General features: G+C 30.0%; 3 protein-coding genes across 10 annotated transcripts in view; 1 reads left to right on the top strand and 2 right to left on the bottom strand.

Moving 5' to 3' along the window:
- The window catches only part of LOC131666186 (DNA ligase 3), a 31,686-nt gene extending 19,588 nt beyond the window's left edge, over nt 1–12,098 (bottom strand). Inside the window, exons 1-3 of one of the 2 annotated variants that reach the window (XM_058938613.1) lie at nt 11,969–12,098; nt 3,918–4,236; nt 3,569–3,838 (exon numbers count right to left, since the gene is read on the bottom strand). In XM_058938613.1, coding sequence (XP_058794596.1) covers nt 3,569–3,838; nt 3,918–4,233 — 586 coding nt within the window. In that variant the 5' untranslated portion in view covers nt 4,234–4,236; nt 11,969–12,098. Of the gene's footprint in view, nt 1–3,568; nt 3,839–3,917; nt 4,237–11,968 lie in introns of those variants that run through there. The other variant, XM_058938614.1, reaches the window with a different exon arrangement.
- LOC131666187 (uncharacterized) lies at nt 1,035–11,972 on the top strand. 3 transcript variants are annotated; one of them, XM_058938617.1, is made up of 4 exons: nt 1,035–1,273; nt 8,395–8,567; nt 8,777–8,999; nt 9,589–11,972. In XM_058938617.1, the coding sequence occupies exons 2-4, from the start codon at nt 8,454–8,456 to the stop codon at nt 9,642–9,644; spliced, it is 393 nt and encodes a 130-aa protein (XP_058794600.1). In that variant the 5' UTR covers nt 1,035–1,273; nt 8,395–8,453; the 3' UTR covers nt 9,645–11,972. The 3 variants fall into 3 exon arrangements, with proteins under 3 accessions (XP_058794600.1, XP_058794599.1, XP_058794601.1); XM_058938616.1 differs by having other exon boundaries at nt 1,035–1,616; XM_058938618.1 differs by lacking the exon at nt 1,035–1,273 and adding an exon at nt 6,479–6,774.
- Nucleotides 12,099–12,692: 594 nt separating the features above from the next.
- Nucleotides 12,693–23,459, bottom strand: part of LOC131666218 (broad-complex core protein) — a 51,235-nt gene continuing 40,468 nt past the window's right edge. For 2 of the 5 annotated variants that reach the window (XM_058938676.1, XM_058938678.1), the window contains exon 6: nt 12,694–21,899. In XM_058938676.1, the coding sequence (XP_058794659.1) occupies nt 21,427–21,899 (473 nt within the window). In that variant the 3' untranslated portion in view covers nt 12,694–21,426. Of the gene's footprint in view, nt 21,900–23,459 lie in introns of all 5 variants that reach the window. The other 3 variants (XM_058938682.1, XM_058938683.1, XM_058938677.1) reach the window with 2 other exon arrangements.

The raw sequence follows: 23,459 nt of genomic DNA, 5'->3' as shown, positions 1-23,459 counted from the left end.
ACTTATAAATAGTCTTGATACACAATCACTTACTAATTTAGGAAGTTGATTCTATGACACAAAAATTGATTCATTTTTAGTAAGCTATTAAATTGAGTTATCTATCATTTAACATAATAAATCAACGCAATGATAGATATCATTCTTTTACAATAGTTTCCCAAGTAAGAAAAAACTCATTTTTTTTTAATTCTTGATACAGTTAATCCAATATGACAATTCTAGCAAAAAATATATGTTGATAATTGCGATCATATGAAAATTATTAATTATGTGAAGGCAATTTACTAATAATTTTCTAATAATCGTAAATCTCTCTGTAAAAGAAATATTTTACAAAAACGGTAGACGACATCATTGTAATTATAACTTTTACAACCAACAAGAGCGACAAATGATAACATGTATACATAAAAGTAAATAAATATTTTTAATTGATTGAAATTATGCAATTAAAATTTGTTTAACGAAGTACACAACCACTGTATTTGTTACTGAAGAATTGATATAAAAGATCAATAAAAATTGCTAAAGTCTGAATTCTTAAAGTATGGTTATAAATGATTATCAATTCATACAAAACAATTGATTAAATACATAAAATGTTTGATTGTGATTCTATCTTAAAGCATAGATAACTACTAATAAAGAATTTATCCGAAAATTAATTGTGACAGTACTGGAAGTCGTATTTTAATACATGTGCCGCGTGATTACTGTTTGAATTGAAGAAGCATTAATGGCCGGAATGTTTGACTATAGAGTAAAAGTTCATTGACAATTACGTAAAATATATTTATCAGTGAACGCAAAATAAAACGGCAAATAAGAGACATGGGGACGCGTATAATAAAGTATAAGTGCAATAATCAGCTTGCGACAGTAAGAAAAGTAAAAAAGTAAAATTCTGGTGCCAAGCAGACTGCGGAGTGGCTTGTCATCGGAATCCACGATTGGTGGCTGCCTCGGTGGGGACGGCAAGCTTATAAGTCACAACGGTCCTCATCTTGGACCAATAGACGGAAAACAGTGAATCCACAGTGTTAATTCTAAAGCATCGATCTCGCTCGAACGGTTTTGAAATAGTGAAAGCAAGTCAAAAGAAAAGTCTTTATTAATTTGAAAATTACTATTCTTCACAAAAACAGATAATTACATTTACTTTCAATTGATTTTTGTTTATTTAAAAAACTGATGTTTTTGTTGAACTTTATCATTGAAAACTAGTGCGTTCAAACAAAAATTAGTCGTGATGACTTAATAAGTTTTAATGGTTGGTCTTAAAAACTGTAAATATTTTATAATATGAAATATTATTTATTAACAACAGAAAGAATTCACAAGTCCGTTCACAGTGATCTCGAAAGATATTTTTAGTTTTATGCACTTTGCCATCTATGAGTTTCATGTTTCAAGCCACTCAAAATTATTATCAATAATTATTTTGCAATAAGTTGACTGATTATAAATAAAAGCATTGGTGAATGCTATATCGTAAGATTATAGATTTTCATTGAGCCAATAGTATTATTCTCAATTTCATAATTTGAATAACATCAACATTGTGCTTCACTTTGTAACGAGACAAAATATATAGAAGTTTTACGAGGATATGAGTAAGTATTCAAAATTTATACATCGACATGCTATTTCAAATTGTAACAAATAAAGAATTAGAATAATTTAATAATTTTTTAATGTGTTCATACTTAGTTTGTTATCAATAATCGGCAAAAGTTTTAGCTAAGTATAACATTTTTAATTAATTTTTCTGCATATTGTATATGAACTTTCTACGTATAGATGATAATGAAAATGGAAATCTATATAATCAAAATTATAAGTAAAATATAATTATAAACTTAGGCTTATATATTATAAAAATTATAACGTATTATTATAAATAATACAGCAATACTCGGTCATCTTGGAACGATTTATGTGTCGGTGTTTCATGAATTAGAAATACATCAAGGCTCACTCGTGGCCATATCTTTCATTGCATTCATTAGTTAAATATCCAGATTGTACTACGCATTTACTCGAGCTGTGATGGAAGACAAAATAAAAGCCTCATAACAAATAAATCCGCGACTTTATCACATGTTTTGGGCCAAGCTTGTGTGATGTATATGGTGGCTACTGATGATCTAGGACACGCTGCTTATTACGAATTCCATGCCCGATAATCTCAGTGATTGATATATTCCGAGCTGATGTCGGCATGTTTTTATGATTGAAATTTGTCTAAATACATAAAGTACTTGTCCAGATAAATATACAAGATCGTCTCGGTAAATTTCTCTTCGTAGTGACTGACAAGCGTATACGTACGCGTGGAAGAAAGTCGATAAGGGTCGGGAGAAAAAAAGGAAAATTCGACGAAGAAACGTACAGTAAAGTAGCTGATGGAATGCATGGAAAGAAAAAAGAAGGATATTGATAAGATGTACACGCGCGCGGGCGCGCGTCTTCACACTATTCGGATATGCGACTCAAAGACAGATAACATACTCATTCCTTACTTCTCTCTTTCTCTTTCGAGCATTTCTGAACTCATCATTTAAAATAACTTGGAAGTTTGATATAGGCGTAAAATTGATATGAGAAGAGGAACAATATGTGCGTGGAAAATTTTTCGCTTTCAATGCCGCTAACACATATAATATATATTTTTTCGCGTTACGGATACAAGGTTAACTTGCAAAGTGAATATGAGAAGTCAAATCCATACAAAATCGTTAAAAACGAAGAAATTGCGTTCATTAAAGTCAGATTCCACAATGTACCATGCTTCGTCGACATTTTTCATGGCCTCGCTACAACTTGGAAGACTGTGCGCAACTCGATTGAAACAATTGAAAGCATCGATCATATGACTCGATGTCGTAGTTCTCTTGGTGCTCTCGAAATCTGTATTGCCTGAAATGACTCAATTTCACTTTGGCATTCTGCCGTAAAAATTTCGGTGAAATTGACATGACGGTGTCTATTTGAACGTGGAAATTTAAATGATTGATGATGAAGTTTATAAGATGAAAAAATGAGAAAGCAGTTCCATTGTTACCATAAATTTTTCACGCGCTCTTTGTATTCCAGATTCACTTCGCTTTTTCCCAGTATAATGAAAGAATTTACATTAGAGATAAATAACAAGATTGTGGCTATTATATGCCCGACAGGTTACTTTTCTTTTGCAAATTTTGTTTGTGATGTGACAATGAAAATGAATTACTATTTTTTTTCAATATTACCTGTTGTATTTAAAGTATATATTGCAATACTTTTAAGAAAGTTTACTAAAAAATCTACTTTTATTGCAATTTATTTTCTAATATTATCACTTGTTTCTTCCTAACTTCAACTTGTAACTGAATAAAATCAGATATTAATCTCACAGATATTTTGTAGACTGGATTTTCAACAAAAATTAAATTTGAGTTGCACTCATATTATTAACTTGTTATTTAGCTACATGATCTAATTAGTATCTCAAAATATTTATAGTAAAATTTTATAAACTAATTATAAGATTTATGATTTCAATTTATAATACAAAAGCACATACCTTTTTCAGTTCCTTTTTTGAACAATTTCTTGACGATAGCAGTTTTTTCCAAGTACGAACTGCAATTCGAAAGATCATTACAAATTCGCTGAAATTCTAAAAACATGTCATCTTTTGAATACTGCCGTTTCATAAGAGATTGTTTAGTTTCGTTTTCATGTGAAATTTTATTTCGAGATGTATTGGAATCATTCATAGTATTTTTCTTTGACGTGATAGACTTTTGAGCACTTGAAGACTTCATTTTAGCTTTTGCAGCTTTGAATGGTTCTATTTAAAGAAAAACTATTGAATTATAAGTATATGAACAATGTAAAATGTTTTTACAACTTTGAAGCAAATAGCTTACCGGCATCTTCAAATTCAGCAAGTTTTTTCAATACAACATCCTTATCCTCATCGGAAAGATTATTCCAACCACCTAAATCCTCCTCGGGATTTTCAATTCTTTTAGTGGTAGCGCGCTGCTTTGTGAAAATTTCGAAAAGACAACTCACATGATGCCAGCACTTCATTTTTCCTTCGCCAAAAGGATTGGCCATAAGTTTAGCGATTCGCACCTGGCCTTTATCGATTGGGCATTTGCATTTTTTACACTTTGCTAAGCCAGTTTTGGCATATTCCACCACGAACGGCTTGTCATCCTCATAGTTATTATCCGACATCTTCTGTAATTTTATATACGTATTGATTACATTTATATTTTTATCAGGTGACTGTATTTTTTTATTATAAAAGTTAATATAACAGTTACGCATTTTGAGAGTTTTTATTATAATCTTCAGGATGGTACTATTTTCTAATTCAAGCGCATAATTTTTTTTGCTCGACAAAAGGGTAATTATTGTATTACTAAGGGTAAAACAGAATACATCAGTATTTAGTTTCTGATTTATGTAAGATACTATACATTATTACGTAAGTTTAGTTTATACGTCACTGTGTGGCGTTTATTGATATTTGAAATTAATCTATATGTATATGGAAACTATTTGGTTCATTGGTTGAGTTGATCGCGATTAGAATAATGAACTCTTCGATCTATTACGAAATCAATCGGAAGGCTAAGTCAATGATTTCTAACATTTTTGTAATTTGTAAAATAAAATAATTGAAATACATTTACAAATTAATATTTTCTATATCTCAATACAAAACTAAAAATGAAATATCGTGAAATAATCATAACTATCAGCTTTTCTTTTTAACATTTGTCTCCAGATATTAAATTCAATTATTCATGAAACGATAAATGGATTCGCCTTTCACTGTAATTTCTTATAAAAGATGATAATTATCTTCAATATTTATATTTCGGTTTCAATGTAGATGAATCACAGTTATGACATAATTTTTTTGTTGTCGGATCATATCTTGACCACTACTACTTATATCCTTCAAATTTTTCATTTACCCACGTATATAGAACAATTAATACATAATTTCATGAAACAAATTTGAAAAATATCATCTAAACGTTTTGTGATTTATAATAGTTATTTGTAGCTATAATAACATTAATATTAGAAAAAATCATAACGTTTAAAAAGTAAGGATATATCAAACATCCATTTATTTTATAGTTATTTGGCCTTTCACAACACAATTTAATATTTCAACGTAGTATTTCGTGAATCGTTTCCGTTATCATTTATTTTCTATATATATAAGCATTGAAATTCGTTGCGCGCTACATGTGCATCTAGACAATTTGAGTTGTATTGTATTGAACGGCTTACAACAAGCTAAAAACGTTCGACTTGTCGATACACACAACTCGAAATGATAGTCGTTTAGACGAACTAGTTTACACGAAGAGAGAGAGGGAGAGAGAAAGAAAGAGAGAGAGAGAGAGAGAGAGAGAGAAACAATTGAAAAGGGTGTGTGAAATTGTGAAACTAGAGGTTCGTAAATTTAAAAGTCGAGTAGTAGACCTGACAGATAAATCGCCATGCTTGATGTTTCCACTTTTTACGGTTGTAAAAATTGAAGAAAAGCTGTATTTCTAATACGTACATGATTAGACAGAAATTTACGAACTGTTCAAATAATATTCAATAATTGTCATCTACCATTAACGAAATTTCATTTCACGAATATTGTAACTTTTCAGAATGTATTAAAATCTATTATCCTTTTAGTTATCTAAAATAAGAAAAATCCATATTTTTATTTTCCATTTTTTATGAAAATAAATATTTATTATTACTGATACTGGATATACGTTTTTTAATGTCAGAACTTGTTCTGATAATAGAAATTAGCCAAGTTCTCCCTGAAATTATTCATACTGAAAACTAATTTCGTTGAACAAATAAAGAAATTACTTTGAAACCTCAGAATTTATATATTATAATCCTAATTTGACTTTTTTTTAATAAAATTAAAGAGTAAACTAATAATTTAACTAAAAATATTATTGACTTTTCACGCCTACAAGACTATACCTAGAAATTAGTAAGGATTACGTCAAATATATATTTTATAATAAAATCAAAATAATTTTCATTCTTACAACTTTACGCGAAACTTCGTTGTTATTAGTTAAAATAGATTCACAACGGGACAACGGGTTATTAATCAAAATACTTGGAAAAAAGTAGGCAAATCCCATATAAAATTCTTTTTATTAGAATCACTTATAAAAATGATGCATTTAAAAAAATAAAGTTTATAGTAATTTTCGTAATAATTTTCTTAAATTAATATTAATATAATTTAGAAAAGTAGAAAAAGGTGTGAAAGAAGGGGAAAGAGATCGAAAGACCCCCCGTAGCACTATGAATGTGGGCGGGTTAGATGGGAATACACCCTTATACTACGGTTCTACAGGTGGTAGGAGTTGCGTTGGAAGGTGGTGGAAGCGAGAGTATAATAGAGAGAACATCAGCCCTAGCTGCTCACTCTTCGAGCTACCGACATTCCGGGAAAAAGTCAATCCTCGAAGGAAAAATAAAAATAGGATCTGTACAGTTATACCAATCAGAGTATTGAAATAAAACGAAAAGGAATCCTAATTTTAAAAGAATATTGATATTTTTGTGCTTTTTGGCCACGAAGTCCAATCGATTGTTGACAAATTTTAGTGCATTTATATTATTTCTCAACGTTGAGTGCAATTGAGTTGTTTTCTTACATTGATTACGCAGTTACAAATATCGTGAGCTGTTGAATATTCCTTGCATATGAGTGCTATTTTCCAACAGGTAGGAAAAGTTAAGATAAATGTAAATGTTAAAATAATAATTCTTTTTTAGTTAAAGGCTGTACGTAATAATAAAACGGTGAATAAACTTTATATATTAACATTCAAAATAGATCAAATAAATTTAACATCGATCAAGACATCTGGATAAAATTTCAAGTAAACACTAAGCTTTTTTATAAGATAAAAATTACATTTATAGTTGTAATTTGAATCAAGAATTTTATGTACTTTATAATATGTTATATAATGTTAATTAATATTTGTGTAATATAGTATGAACAACATTAACCAATTAATGAACAAAATCATAGATTTTTTAAATTATTCTTTGTTTTTTAACTAGTTTTAGCAATTGACTTTGGTTTGACTTGATTTATTTTGTTATTTTATATTGAGATGAACATTTTTATTATCAAGTTTATTTGAAATTAACATCAATAAAATTTACTATTTGGTATAATTACTCAAATTTATAATAAATGGATATGATAGTTTCATATTACTATAAAGTAAAATGTAACACAAACAATTTGTGAGACTACCAATTTAATTTTTTCATTTTATATCAATATGCAAAAGTTTACTATGAAATTAATATTTATGAAACGTGCACATGATCCGTGTACAATTAAAATTAGTTTCGCTGTGACGATAAAGTATGAAGAATGATATATATTCTATCCTTTTTTAAATATACTTAGAGAGTTTCTTTTATGAATGTGCGCATTTAGTAAAATTTCCTTTTTAAAATTGCATCACGAAGCTTGGTGTCCGATTGGTATTTGCGTTTAAAAAATCTTAAGACGTTTCTAGTGAAGTGATTTTAGAAAAAATAATCTGAATAGAACAAAAATATGAAGATATTTCAAACATTTATTTTTGAAATATAAATATATTTTCTTTCGAGGTTATTTTTATCAACATTTATTAGAGAAATAAATGCATTTTAAACCGTAATCAAACAATTTAATGTAAAATACGTAATTAAACGGTGCTAAGATAAAGTACACAATTTAGTAAAATTGCCTCTATACTATGAGATCACTTGTAGATGCAACTACTACTCTATTGTTTAAATATACTCATTGTGTGTGGGTGAAAGTATCAGTTACATTTATAAGTACATGACGTAAAAGATTTTACGTTTTTTTCTTTGTTCAAGTAAGGATAATTTAACACTTGCGTTGTCCAATTACACGAATTATTACAATAAGTTTTATTTTGACATTTAATATTTATCATTATCTTATTTTTAATGAAGTTTCAATGAAAGAGACGTCAAATTGAATAATTTCTATTTGAATATAAAAATTAGAACTGTTAAAAATTAAGTAATAATAAAGAACGCAATTAAAATATGCAAAAAGTTATTCTTTTGATTTATATAGTATTATAAAGAAGAAATAATTGTTTTAATACAATTTTTACTTTGAAAAATAAATGAAATACTTCTTTGAATAAATTTATAAAGAATTGCTCTTTAGTTCTCACTAGCCCACTTATACTATTTTAACGATGTTTCTTTTATTTAAATGCAATTGAGACAATCAGCAATTTCATAATTATAGATGGTAAAAAATGTTTATTTTTATTTAAAATGCTTTTCTTTCTGTTTCAGAGCGAATACTGAATATACTAATAGATAGAAAACTGGAAAAGGGTACAAGACTAGGTCCGATGATGATACTCTTACTGTGCTTAATCACAAGTCACTATGTAATTGCTATGCCTTATCCTATACCTCCGGGAATGATTTATAGAGAAGATTACGGACTAGAAGAACCTAATCAAGTAAGTTTTTGAATTTCATGATCACTTTGGAATAATATTATTAATAGCATATATTGAAAAGAACTCATAATAGTAACCGCTATTATATGTATATTTTAAAGTTGATTACTTAGACAAATGGATTATCGATAGCATTAAAATATTTGAACCACGAAATATTTTTAAAAGAAACTTTAATTTTATTCGTTCTACTCTATTTTTTTTTACAGATGCTAGTTGAACGGTTAAAACAAATAGTAGAGCGAAAAGAAGAAAAAATAAATAGAGAAATAGATGAGTTAGCTGAAGACCAGATGGAAATACAAGCTCTCATTGATGCTAAAGTTAAAAGCGAACAAGAGCAACGAGATTCAGAAGAAGATCCAGAGAGTTTACCATTACCAGCAGCTATTTATCATAATGCACCTCTACGTTCTGGAAAACGGACTAGCTGTAAGTCAATATAAATTATTCGTTTGTATTTATATCGCAATAACAAGTTTCTCAGTATCATTTTTTTCCTCATAATTGAACCATGCGTAATACTAAATTAAAATATCATTCAAATTACATAATAATATAATTTTACGTAATTGAACGAGAAATTATTTTCTCAAAAGGTTTTTCCGATATCTAACAAACGTTACTAAAATTCGAATCAAGGTGTGTCGGTATTCCTTGATGCACGATTAGCCTCAATTGAAGTTCACCTTTAAACATGATTCCCGGAGAATTCATCAGATTTCTACTCAATATATAGATAGATGAATCAGTATTGATATACGTTAGAAGTCGATACTATAAACAATTTATAATCATTGTTTTGTAATGCAACCTATAACGATACTATTACTAAATATTATAACTTATGTTTCGAAAACAGCATGCACATTAAATCAGACAGGAATTAAAACTACACCAAAAAATAATAATACTAAAAACAAAATAAGACGCTTATGGCTGCATGCTAACGACCATTTCATTCTATAAATTAGTGCTAAATGGATATATTGTTGTCTCATGGATATATTCTTTGTTTCAGATATGGCACTCTGTCACTTTAAAATTTGCAATATGGGAAGGAAAAGGCAGATGTAGAAAAATGAATATATGGCGGATTTGAAAATTTAATTTCTTACAATTGCTAGAAAACTAATAATACACTTTAAAAGTATAATAAAATTTACTTATGAAACGTACTATTTTCTTCAAAAATGAGTACATTCGGAAAAGATTATAAAATTTTAATATTGGACGGATCGTACATACACGTTCTTTCAATCAATAAATATCATTATATTAATATAGTTTGCACACACTCGACACAGTTTCAAAAAACAAAGTAAATACATTTTAGACAAATTTATTAAATGTCATACCATTTCTCTCTTGAAATGTGAATTTTCAAAAATGAAATAGTGACAAATATGTAGATATTTCTGTTTTTAAATCTAATTTTTTTTTCGAGTAATCATTGTATTAAAAGTATTATAAAGTTATCTAGGATGTACAGTTGAATTGAAAAATGGAAATGAGCATTGGAAAAATAATCTTATAACAAAATGTACTTTAAGTATCTCACAGTTTTATTCAAGTGCTATCAATATTTAAAACGATAGAAATGATTATTAACAATATTTATCTTATTTTCAACTCATAATAATAGGAGGTGCTTACGTGATTGGACAGTTGAAGCTGATTTTAACAAGTACATTTTATCATAAATATGTACTCAAGATACAATAATTTATAGTTAAAAATTTTCATAAACTCAGTTTTTAACAAGCTTCATTTTTTGATTATTTGAATATTAGCAAAGTCGATTATTTTACTACGATTATTCCAGGATTGAAACTTTCGAGAGTGCTTTGACAATATTGTATATACACTGATCAAGTTTATAATTTACTCATAAAAAATCAATTTGAAAATTTTAATAAGGTTAAAGATATCGCTCAACTAGTAAAATTTTGCTTTCAATTTTCAAGAAGAAAATACGAGCGGCATTGTCTAATTGGATTGGATGAATTTACAGCATATGGTAGTTGTGAAACCAATTCAGATCTAAAATCAACTTATTGCGTGTTCAATATTTCGTGAAAAATGTATTTATTTTGATAAATATTATAAAAAGGGTGCATAAGCTCAATAATGATTAAGACTTAAATTAGATAAATGAAAAATTCAGTATTTTACATAAAATACATAAATACATTCTATAAGAGAATAAGTGAATGAAAAGTATGAAAGGTTGAAAAACTTCACGATGATACATATTAAAAGTAGGAATATGTTATCAAATAAAAAGAGCTAATAAACATATACTAACTTATTTTAACTAGACGTGAGGTCAAATCGTATGACCTTGAGATGTTACTTTTTAAATGAGTATAACAGATTAGAAGCCTGACTGTGTGAATGCGAAGAAGAACGCAAGGCAGAGCATGAAAATAATTACTACTAATGCTAATAAAATTAAGAGAATTAAGAATGCAGATGCCGCCTGCACCCTTCGTCAAATAAGTTATTTATTGTGAAAATTACACTTGGCTAGATTGTATCAATTATCATATATACATTTTACAAGAAATTTAATATATTTATTTGCTTAGCTTACATTGCAACTAATATTTTCGGATTCGTTCATTATTTTATAGATAGTTCATATCACTTTGAACTACCTATAAAAATATGTATGTAAATTATTAATTATATTATTTTATAATCAATATTTTGATTTTTATTGAAAGTATTACCCACGTCCTGTTGAAATCTAGATTTTGTTCTTTGTAATTTTATATGAATCTTTTAACTATTTAAAACGAACAACAGTTTTTCTTACAATTGATTAATTAGAGCTTGACTTGACATAAAAAAAACTTTTTTTTAATGGATTTAAAAACGTTAATTATTTTTTATTAATGCATTAATTTTTGATTAAAGAAAATTGGTAGTTAAGAAATTAATTAAGATTTGTTGGATTATGGTCTAATTATGATGTTTTGCTCAAGAACAATCATTTTATACATCATTATTTCAATTTTTGAAAGATATTTTATAAATTAAATGCGAAATTAGAATGAATAAAAAATTTCATACGATGTGCTTTATTTGTCCGACCAAAATCAAACGTCTACTGTGACGTACTACGCCATCTGCGAACAGTACGTGCTTGTACTTGTACTATGAGCATAATAACCTAATATTCTAATACCAGCTGTATGTACACAATACGATTTAGCGTTTTAAAGAGTAGGGTATTACTAAATAACTGTCTGGAAGATTAAAATACTTAATATCTTTAATAAAATAGTGGAATATTTATTAACAACAACTATATATGATTTTATTTCAGAAATAATCAATTATAACCTTAAATTAGCTTTTTTAGTAATAACATAATACACAAAATAATTACTTACTTTAATATTTGATTAATGAACGCTTTAAAAGGAAACTGTAATGTACATCTTCATTTTATTCTGCTAAAAAGTAACTGCAAATTTATTCTAAACATTGAAAATATTTCCACATTCTTCCATACTATTCGAATAAAAGAATAACAGCAGACTATACTTTGGGCACTGCTCACGCCTGAAGCATGATATTTGATTTTATGTACCTTACGTCGATAGGTAAGTTCGTCGATTACCATGAAGTTAGGTTCAACTTTACCAACAGCAGATAACTGATTTTTAAATAAAATTAAAATATTAAACTCATGCGTATATAATAAATCTATAGGATTTGTTCCACAAAATTTGTACACTTAATAATTATAGCTTCCAATTTATTTGTACTATCTACAAAAGAAAATACGTTAAAAGCAAACAATTTATATTTTTGAATCTATATTACACAATTATATATGTATATAATTAAATATATGACCCGGTGTTGTAAAATCCACTTTATTATTTCATTTTATTTTATTAAATACTTATTTTTACCGACATAACAAATTTTTAATGTATCACGTCTTGGTTAAAACCCGTGATAGTATCGTATTTATTTAATATATAGATTGTTGTAATAGTGATTGAAACTAAACAATATTATATGGACAATATTTTCATCACTTTAAACAGTTGAGAAAGAAAAGGCAAGTAAGAAGCTAGTTAACCATGATGTACTGACGAATTTAAAATTTTTTATTTTTTATTCGGCTAGTGCGGCTAATTAATAATTTTAATAGTAAAATTTTGTACAATATCTTATTTTACCCTGCAAAGGTCATGTAAAGGTTAAAAAAAAACTTTTCTCGTTAAAGATTTATTTCATAATATTACACCAACAACTATTATTGAATTTTTTATAATAATAATTCCTTATATTAAAATGCGAATAAACACTTATCCATTAATAGATAATCATATATTAATTAATCTTAATATCGTTTAATTATAATGTTAATAGCCTAAAAAGATGCGACACACGTCACTTAAGATTGTAGCGCTAGAACCTTGTCGTTCAAGCTTTAATCTCTCACTCTTTCGTTCTCTCCCTTTCTCTCCATTTCACCCACATGTCTACCTACGTTCATGAAAGTCATTTTCAAACCTTCATCGTTTCTTGCTTTTTTCTTGTTTACTTGGAATGCTCGGTTACATAGTAAGTTCGATAAATTGTTGCATATTCTATCTCAAAATAGTAAACTGAATGAAAATCTCCACGTTACAGAACATGAACACTAAAAATAACGCCGTTTTTATAATTTGCTATTATTGATGTAATTTTATAACGATGGGATCAGCCTTCAATGGAAACCAAAACTACGTGAATTCACATTTGTAATATAAATAAATTGATACTTTCGCTTTACAACAGTTCTTGTAAAAGCTGATTGTTCAACAAAGTAGAAAAAAAATCTGTAAAATGTTGGATATGCACACATTTAATTCTTATAATATGATATTACACAGTCACTGCATCAGTATCATTTGCGATAACGAAACAATATATATGTATACATAAATATTCTGTAAAATATAATATGGCGACTGTTGTGATGAAACGAGTCTCGTTTGCAAGGCTATGTTATGGCTCAACAGAAAAGTATGTCTACATATTAACTAACACAATCTAAATAATTGAAAGATGTTGCATAGATTACAATAACTAGGATAAATTTAATGAATCCGTCATGTCTCTACTTAGATTAAAAATGTTTGCCAACAGAGTCAGGCAAACGAGAAACTCGTAAAATGTCCAGACATTATTACTGATAAAATACGGGACGTAAGTACAACTATTGTAGCTTAAAAAAGAATATGCCTTAATGTGTCTCGGGTGCGCCGTAATTCCAAATACAGGAGTCGTAGTTGCGAAGCGTAAGCCTTTTTAAACTGTAAGTCCTACCTTTTGTGCGTATTCATTACAAGTTGGATATTTTTTTTTATTTTTTGATACGTTAGTTAATTACATGATAGTACTATGAGAACATTTAATTCTGTATAAGTTATTTTTACGAATATCATACATCTTGATTAGAATCGTGAGAGTTTTTACAAGTCCATTATTATTTTTAAATCAATTGGCTTCGCTTCTTATATATTAATTGATCCTGAATAGTTTACATTTCAATGGATCATAAATTTGCCGAAAGCGTCAGTTATTATTATAGATTTTCATCATCACGACGTACAAGACTTTTTATAAAATTTATTGTGGCAGTGTTATATGAAACCGCAGGTACGAAACTCTCATAGAGCTTGGACGAGACATACATTTTTTCTTGAAAAGACGGAGTACAATCCGTTTGTTTACAGACTAAACTGACGTTCGATATAGCAGATCAAGAATCGCTGTTACGTACGGCGCTCCCGAGGGTTGCGGCAATCATTGAGGTATTTAATACGAATGCGCGATGTCGCTTATCGATCTTTTATTTATTACTGCGCATTTATGTTTTTTTATTTTTACAAAGTGACGGGCAGCGACGTAAATGTATACGGTGAGTTCTCTTCATTTCGTTAATGTCGTATAACTTTTTCTGCTATTCCGTTATGATTTCCTTACAGTTAACAATTTTCTTACTTATCTTAATTACCAGAATCCTTTCCCTTCATTAAATCGAAGACATGTTTTTTATGTATTTGTATTCGTTTTGTACTTGTACTGTTCAGCAAGGCAGCGTGTTGCACTTTGTTACTTATTAAATTAATCGAACCGTGATCTACTTTTAAACGTAAATTTCTAACATTTTTTGTATGTAAAGACAGTTAGCGCATGTTATACATGTTAATTCGAAATTGAGTTTTTGCACACAAAAAATAATTTGTTTAGTATCATATTTTACTTTCATGATTTTAAATTTGAAAATTATAAATTTTGATCTATCAAAGAGATTCAGAATTTTATTCTATTACAATCGATCGTAGTCATTTGTGCGTTTTCATTTTCGCCTTATCAAATGCTTGATCGACACTTTTGCATGCTCTATTTCTTTTACTTTTATTGTATTAAATCTCTGATTTTAATGAAGTGAAAAAATGTGTATACTTACACATTACTTGATATTGTTAAGACAAAATCGTGATCGCATCTAACTGCATGTGGGTAAAAGATTAATAAAAAAAAACACAAATCAATGAAATCAGAAGCTGCCAAAGATTGTCGCAACTCTGCTAATAATAACTCATAAGAAGCACGTTTTTCCGTTAACACATTAGAATACGAATATTTATTCTGCTTATCTTTAACATAAACATTGCCTCATTTATCGTGAATCTTCTACTTCTGTATAACTATGTGCGTAACAACATGTTTTCAAAGCTTGTTTAAAAACAATTATATATTGAAAAAAACACTTTTGCAGAAATAGAATAATAAGAAAAACTATCGTTGGAAAATGATTATAACTGATACCATACTTGCGATTTTACATTGATATTAGTAATAATAATAATAATAATAATGATATTTGTAATAGTAACGTAATGACAATGAAGATTATAATAGTGACAGTAAAATAGATTACATTAAATGTTTTACTGAACATTTTCAACAATCACTCTAAGAACATGCGTAATAATTGGAAAATAGCATAATATTATCAATAATCAAAAGACATGTTTTAGAAAATATAAACTTATACATACTATACGCAATGTAGATATGTACGTATTTACATGGAGAGTTAACATAACGTGCCATCGACTTAGTTTATCATACAAAAATGTATCACAACACGATGATGTTCATGATGAAAGACGATGGAGTACAGCTGTGGGCGTTTAATGAATTAAAGAACGTTACATGAGAAAAAAAATATATGCTGTTGCGACTACACGTATAAAGATAATAATATACAAACTAAGCAGATTGTCAGAAAAGTACACAGAGCTCATTTGTATTGATCCTTTTCCGTATGATATTTCATAATACACAAGCAATGAAAATAATGAACAAGAAGTAACAAAATGCATACCGTTAAATCGCGCGATATGTGTACAAACTATATAGTTACTATTTGTGTAATTATATCATAAAGTCAGCTGTATCTATTTTAGGACTCTTTATTAACTATTGATATTTTTACAATCACGTGGCAACTTTTCCCGTTATTTCTTTTTCAGTACTTTGAAATACAGAAATATTTATAACGCTAGTCGCTTAAGCAGAAGTTTATTCGTACTTACAAACGAGTGAATAATTTTCACAGAACAAAAAAAATAATCTTGTATACTATGTGTAGAAATGTACCATTGGCCATGTTTAATAGCGGCTTACTCACAATAGGTGTTGAATCAAATAATATTTCTCAAGAAGTTTTAATAAAATTCTTTAAAAGAATAAACACTACTCGTTTAAAGATAAAGTCCAACAAAAGGAAAATAATTTTTTTTCAACACGTACGGTTGTAAAAATGTTCGATTGATAGAGTCAATCAAGAAAGACATGTATCTACATTCGGCTAAAAGTCGTGATAGCTTGAACAACAGCTAACTTTGGTCCATTCATCCAGATAAAAGTATCGGCGTTGCGGAAAATCGCTCCGCCGTGTTTATTGACAGTAAGTTGAATGATGATATGAAACTTTGTTAGTACCATGAAAAATGCGACGCTGATTAGAAATATTTTAATCTATACATACTTGTTTTCTTCATTACTGTGATTTTATTAATTTTAATTTTTGTTACGATTGCTTAAATTCTACAAATCTTTAATTATTGAATAAAAACTACGGATGCTATCTGCTGTTTACTTTGAGTTTCATTTATGTGAATTACATGTTTTCTCAACTTTTTACCGCCACACTTACGCTTTTTGCAATTTTCCCTTCTGATAGATTCAAAAATTTTTATAACAATTAATTTATACTTAAGGTTCGTTAATATTATATATGGCACAATATAAATATTAAAGTCTTTTTGAAGACAATAAAAATAAATCTAAGTAGTCTTTCTTTCTATCTTCAAAAATTTTTCTTTTTTCCTTATACTTACAGTCCCTTAACTTTTCGAATCAAACGCCAGCATATATATGTTGCTTCAATTACGCATGTCTGTGTTTTCCCAGCACACCAAATTAATAAATTTTTTGCGTTTTATTTTTTTAAGTCGAAAAATACAATTCAAACAGAAAGAGCAATTATTTCATGAAATAATACATTCATTATGTTCTCAAATTTGTGTGGCTCGTCATAAATAAGTTCTAAAAATAAACTATGCAAAATCCAAAAATAATTTTTCAAATAACAAAATTTGACTTATTTAATGACTTTTTGACTTCAATTGTGAAGATTTAATGCTATAAATTTTCTCTAAATAACAAGCCACACGTGACGTAAACTCGAGAAGATAAACGATTTTCCGATGCTCTTTGGTACGTCAATATCACATCAACAAGAAAAACCTTTAAACCAATCAAAAACAGTCTAATCAGTCGATTCCCTTTTAAAGTTAGGAATTAAAAAATTTAAAACAGATAAGGTTACAAATAAATTTTTTCCAATAGTTTCTTAATAATCGGTTTATGTTAATTAATTATTAAAATCAGCCTTTCCGAATAATTATCTAAAATGTTTTTGTCACAGCACTAGAAAACTCCAAACTGCAATTGCTTGATCGAAAACAGCTATAAAGAAGTCAAAATTACGCGATAACTATTATTAAAAAGCTGTGGACATTTTTATGCTAAAATATGATAAAAATTTTAAAAACATATTTCAAGTCAATGTACTATTGTCGAAATAAAAAAGTTATTATGTTTTTTATCTGAATGGCACAGAAATTAATATTGGCGCAAAACTAGTCCCATTAAAAAATTTACAAAGTTGTAGTCGGAAAGAAACGAGCGGAGTGTTTTAATTAGAAAAAAATATTTTCATCAGACTTTCCCTTTAAAGCATCGGTTTTGAGGCTTTCATATTGTTACATATATTAATGATAAAAACTCTCAAATATTTTCTTCCTTCTTCTTTTTAGTGGTAAAATTACTTGGACTTTCAAATGCAAAAGTTATAAGTATCTTCCCAACCGGTAACCAGCCTTTGATATATGACATACATAAAAAGTATATTTATTCGACACGTTATATGTACAAACAAATCGTAGAGTTACATGATGATGTGAATAACTACTGAAATGTTTAGAACAGTTGAGGGCCCAAATTAATTATGTAAATTGTTGAATGAGGCTAGAAAGAATTTGACGATTGAACAGTGATATTTAGAATTGTGTCATAATTTAATTTGACTGATTTACTTGCTGTTATATACGTTGAAATATTAGTATAAATTTTTTTATTTATTCTAACTGTAACTAAAAGTCTTGTAAAATAATTCTTGTTTAACCCAACGACTCTATCAACGACAGTCGGTACGCTGGATGAACGATTGTTAGTTTTCCCGGTGATTCTAAAAATTACGCAACATATTTCCTGCCTCATTGACATACTCTACTATAATTATTATACAACCTCGTTTTACGGTATATTACTGCAATTTCGAAAGTAAAATACTTGGCACGTCGTTCGAAAAATTCTTTTCTTTCCATTAAAAATTTAAGCAATCGTCCGCCATTGATGACTCCCTTTATCTTCTAAGACATTCTATTATTGACAAAGAGCAAGTGTATACCCTGGAGAGATATGATTACGAATTAACTATAGAACGAGAGAATAGTCACCACTGTCGAGCAAGATACAACAGCGCATATAATAGAAAACGTCTTTTAGAACTTTGGTTTCGTTTTCGAAAAAGCACAAAAAGAATTAATCTTCTATATATTTATTTATCAACGAGCAGTCATTTGGCCTTTGGCATCGTATATACGCATTTTTCTTTAAATTTTTTTTGAATTTTTTTTCTATGCCTACTCGCAAAATTATCCTAATATAATAATATAAACAAATTTGATAACAAATCAATTTGCGCTTTGTTGCTCGGCAATGATGACTTCCAGTTCTCTCCTACTCGCATTTCCATTTTAAAAAATTCTTAACTTTTGGAAGATATTCTTTGTATCTCGTAGTCATACGTTCTTTACAATTTCACATGTACATTACTAAACATTGAATTTAAATCCGTATACAATTTTTCGATAATCTTTTAGCGCTTCACTTTCATTACCTAATATTAAAACGAAAGAACATCACAGAATTTCACATTAATTTTAATAGCCAATTTTCATTTTTTTTCTTTAGATTATCCTTTTTTACGTTAAGCCGAGCACACGTTCGTTTCAGCAATCATGTGGAACATTCTTTTTCATCCCTGATTTCTTTTGCCACATGTTTTTTTCTTTTATCACAGAAATACAAATTTCCAAAAATGACTAGGTTCAATTTCACTAGCGCTATAGCTTTTTTTCGACGATTCTCGTTTTGCAGGGTTCAAAACGAACGATAAATTTTCTCTTTACTCGAAATTCTTTCAATTTTGAAAAAGTCCCACATCTTGCCCGAACAGTGTGCCAATTTCCCGTTAATCTTACTTATTACCGAGACGTTCAAAACTAACGTCACTTTTAAGTTTCTTTTTCTCAGGATCCCAAAGAATGTACAAACAAACTTAGCAAACTTTGTTTCCCGGTTTGACCTTCGAGATTAAAGTATAAAAATCGTATAATTTTCATTCGGTATACATTGTGCAATCATCTCGAGGATATTTTTAAATTCCCTCCCCACATGCTATCAAAGACTCGTCTGAATTTAATTCTAAATTTTATCTTTAGCTAAATAGAACCGAACTACTCTTGGCAGACATGATGCTCTCCTTCTTAGAAATTTGTACTTAATTGTGTTTTTATGTATATAAATGGCATTATTAGTATAGTTTTTTTAAAACTCGTTCCTTTGTGCGGTTGACAATTTCGATGGATATCATGACGATTTTGAAGCAACAAATGCAACTTCAAGTTTGAATGCGCCAATAATTTCTAGTTCTGTTGTATAGAAAAATATATAGATATAGTTTTCGTCCGAAAAATGTAAGTATTTCCTCTCGCAATAATATCACGCTTCTTATCGAGACATCACTTTTCGTTTTCAAAATGATAGCATATACACGCGTTATATCGTCCTGGAGCACCAATTTTTTTTCCCCAAAATCGGCATATTCTATCACTTTAAGAATGGGCCAACCATCAATTTAGCCGTCTCCGCGCTCAGTATTAAAAGTCTTACAAATGTAATATTGCACAGTTTGCCAATTGAGGGCGCAGAGCAAGGGGCTTCAAGAACGGAAGGAGAAAAAAAAACGGTCTATATAGATAGAGACGCGCGCCGAAAGAATCTGAAGAGGCATTTGTTTGAATCGCATATCCATCGTATACGCGTGCCGCTCATTTCTATTCTTTTTTTTTTTTCGTTTCAACTCGTAAAATCAGAACGAGTGAATATTTTTTTTCGTATTGTTATTTATTTATTTACTTTATTATTAATTTTTTTCGTTAATATCGTATGAATATATATGTCTATGTAAATGTATATGTATATATATTGTTTATATACACGATTCAAAATATTAGCATTTAAAAAGTTAAAAATATAGTTTGCAATTCGCGCTCGCGATGGACCTATACAACTCATCTCTCTCTTATTTTTATAATTAAATCTCGGGAGAATCCGTAATTTCTACACACTCGATTACCTCTGTCCACTGTACAAATCTCGCGCGCTTGCCATCTCCTTCCCTCTTGGCTAAACGATCGCCGAGTCCTTACCCCCCTTCCTGTTCTGTTTCAAAATCTGTACACCACGATTGAGCGTTTCATTTTTGTTGAGCACGTCAGGATTCCATCATAGAACGATGATCACACTCGGGGAATCAAAACATCCCTTCTCCGCAAAGGGTAAGTTTAATGTATACGTACGTACATCGACGATATAAAAGCAAAAATGCCTTTATTTTTAAGGATCGTACGAGAGATTTACGAGTTGTGAATAAAATCCAGAATCGTATCTACCTACATAATGTACGTATAACATCAACACGCACACACACGCGCGCACACACACATGTCTCACGCTGCACTCTGCAAGACTTGCACACACGAAATGTAAGTGAAAAAGTTGCACAGCGAGCGATACGAGCGCACAATTAATTGACAATCATCTCCCAAAGAGATCGCTGAAGCTTGAGATGAAGTCAGAGAAAAAGAAATGATAGCAACGGTACTAGTAGAAGAAGTGATAGAAGGAGGAGATAAAGAGTTAAAATGCCAAAAGATTGTGCGTACATATGTCAGTCGTGTCGCCTCTTGCGAATAAAAGTGTCATCGTCGTGGTCTTTGGATAGCCTCATGCGCCAGACCGAGAACTAGACTGGCAGCGAGCATTTGGCATTTTCGACGCTAGGATGACAGTAGCGAAGAGGTGGCTGCGGCGGCGGTTTAAAAGCGCAGGAGCGCCGGTAGCAGTATGTCAGTTGTAGCTCTCATTGGGGAATCGTCGGGTGGTGCTGCTGCGGCTGCTGTTGCTGCTGATGATGCTGCTGTTGCTGATGATGGTGGTGGTGATGGCTAAGGACGTTCTTGATCGCGCTGGTCTTCAGGAGACGCTTGAGCATACCACTGGAGCCACGATGTTGCAGACTTTTATGAGTGGTCAGAGAGTTCTTGGTTCGGTAGCGGCGATTGCAAAACTCGCAAACGTACAGCGTGTCCGACTGCTCATGCTTGTCCTGAAAGTGACGTTTCAGCGAGTAATAGCATGAGAAGGTGCGTCGGCAGTAGGGGCACTCCTGAGGCTCATTTATGCCACCGGCTGTCGGTGGAGGCATCCGATACACGGCTAATGGACCTGTTGACTGATGCTGCTGCTGCTGCTGCTGCTGCTGCTGCTGCTGAGACTGCGACTGCGACTGCTGCTGCTGCTGCTGCTGCTGCTGCATGCCGTTGCTGCCTGTGCCTACAAAAAATAACAGCAAAACGTACGTTCACGCGCAATGTTTCCAACTATTTTCTTTTTCATCGACATTCGCCCAGCCTTCTCAAGCCAATGCGGTTTGCTTCACCCTGCATGCGTGTTAGCCATTGATTTATCGTTATTTCTTTCATTCTCAATACATTTCTTTCTCCTCTTGCCATTTCTCCGGAATATATCTATTGACATTTGTGGCTTTATTTATACACTTGGAATGAAGAATACCATGTCAATTTTATTAGTAATTATCTTGACATTTTTGTTAGCTCTTATTAATGGCTCGAAAATTCGCTGAAATGAAATCCGTGTTTCTATAAAATATCGTCTCTTAGAATACTCGACATTTCAACGAGTTTTCATTCAAAAATAGAATAATTAGCGTACAAATGTAATTTGCATCATTATTAATTGCCATATTTCGATAAAGTACCATCGAAGTAGCCTCGACCTAACTCTTAATTATTAGGCTAAAAAAGTTTAATAGTAAACTTTATAGAAAATGGGGTTAGTGGAAAATCAATATTGGTTGGGTATCGGTAAAGTAAATTTAACAAAAGAACATGCATTAAAAAGTAGTTCACGTACTTTTTCCCTTTAGATTTCTAGTAAAATCACGTGACTAGTCGAATAAAATAGTTTGTCGAGACAATGAATTTTCAATTTTTCGACCAAAAAACATCTCCGTGAAAATGTACGTCACGCGAATGCTCAGCATGCATACAACAGCAAACACTCAAAGCAAACGCAACAAAAAAAAGTAACATCACAAAAGCAAACATAGAGCCGCACGCAAAATAAATATCAAATATGTAAGCAAATATAGTGGATGGAAGGGATAGAGCAGGGAATCGTAAAACTATAAAAAACGGAAAAAGAGAAGAGTTTGCGCACTGTTAAAATTCTAATCTCAAACGGATTTTTATAATGTTTCCCAATATCAGATTTACATCAAGCCCATTAAACTTGAAAGTAAATCTCTTCTACAAGAAGAAATTCATTGCGTAGAAGTTAACATTTGTACAGAGTATGGAGTTTGTATTTTCTACAAATACTTTGATTTTAGCGACAAAATAGTAAAAAAGAGTATCATCGGTATCTTTTAAATCCATTCATATTTTGCAAATACATTCATTCGCCTAGTGCAAGGTATTCGCGAAATTAGATACAAATGATTCACGTCACTGAACATTTTTAGCAGTTGGGGTTGAGAAAGTATAAGAAAAGAGTTAAGAACTAGGCGCCACATGCAACAATTCGAAAAACCAAAACGTTAATTGACAGAAAATATTAATAACAAAAAAAACCAAGAAACTCAAGTGAAAAAAAAAAACAAACCAAACAAAGAAAACCAGGCGGAAAAGGTAAGAGGTTCGTGAAAAAATAAGTGTTAGTAAGTTGGAGACCGAGGCAGCTTCGATGGATTAACCACGTAGGGTTAGCATAATAATCAGTATAATAAGTTAGTCCGACAGAAAAAATGAAATTAGCGAGTCGTTGAGAAAAGTGGCGATTTAAGAAAAAGTTTGAAGAGAGAGTAAGAGAGAG

The sequence above is a fragment of the Phymastichus coffea genome, unplaced genomic scaffold (genome assembly GCF_024137745.1).
Source record: "Phymastichus coffea isolate CEN01 unplaced genomic scaffold, Cenicafe_Pcof_1.1 PCOF00057, whole genome shotgun sequence".
Lineage (NCBI taxonomy): Eukaryota > Metazoa > Arthropoda > Insecta > Hymenoptera > Eulophidae > Phymastichus > Phymastichus coffea.
This window is presented reverse-complemented; position numbering and strand designations above follow the sequence as displayed.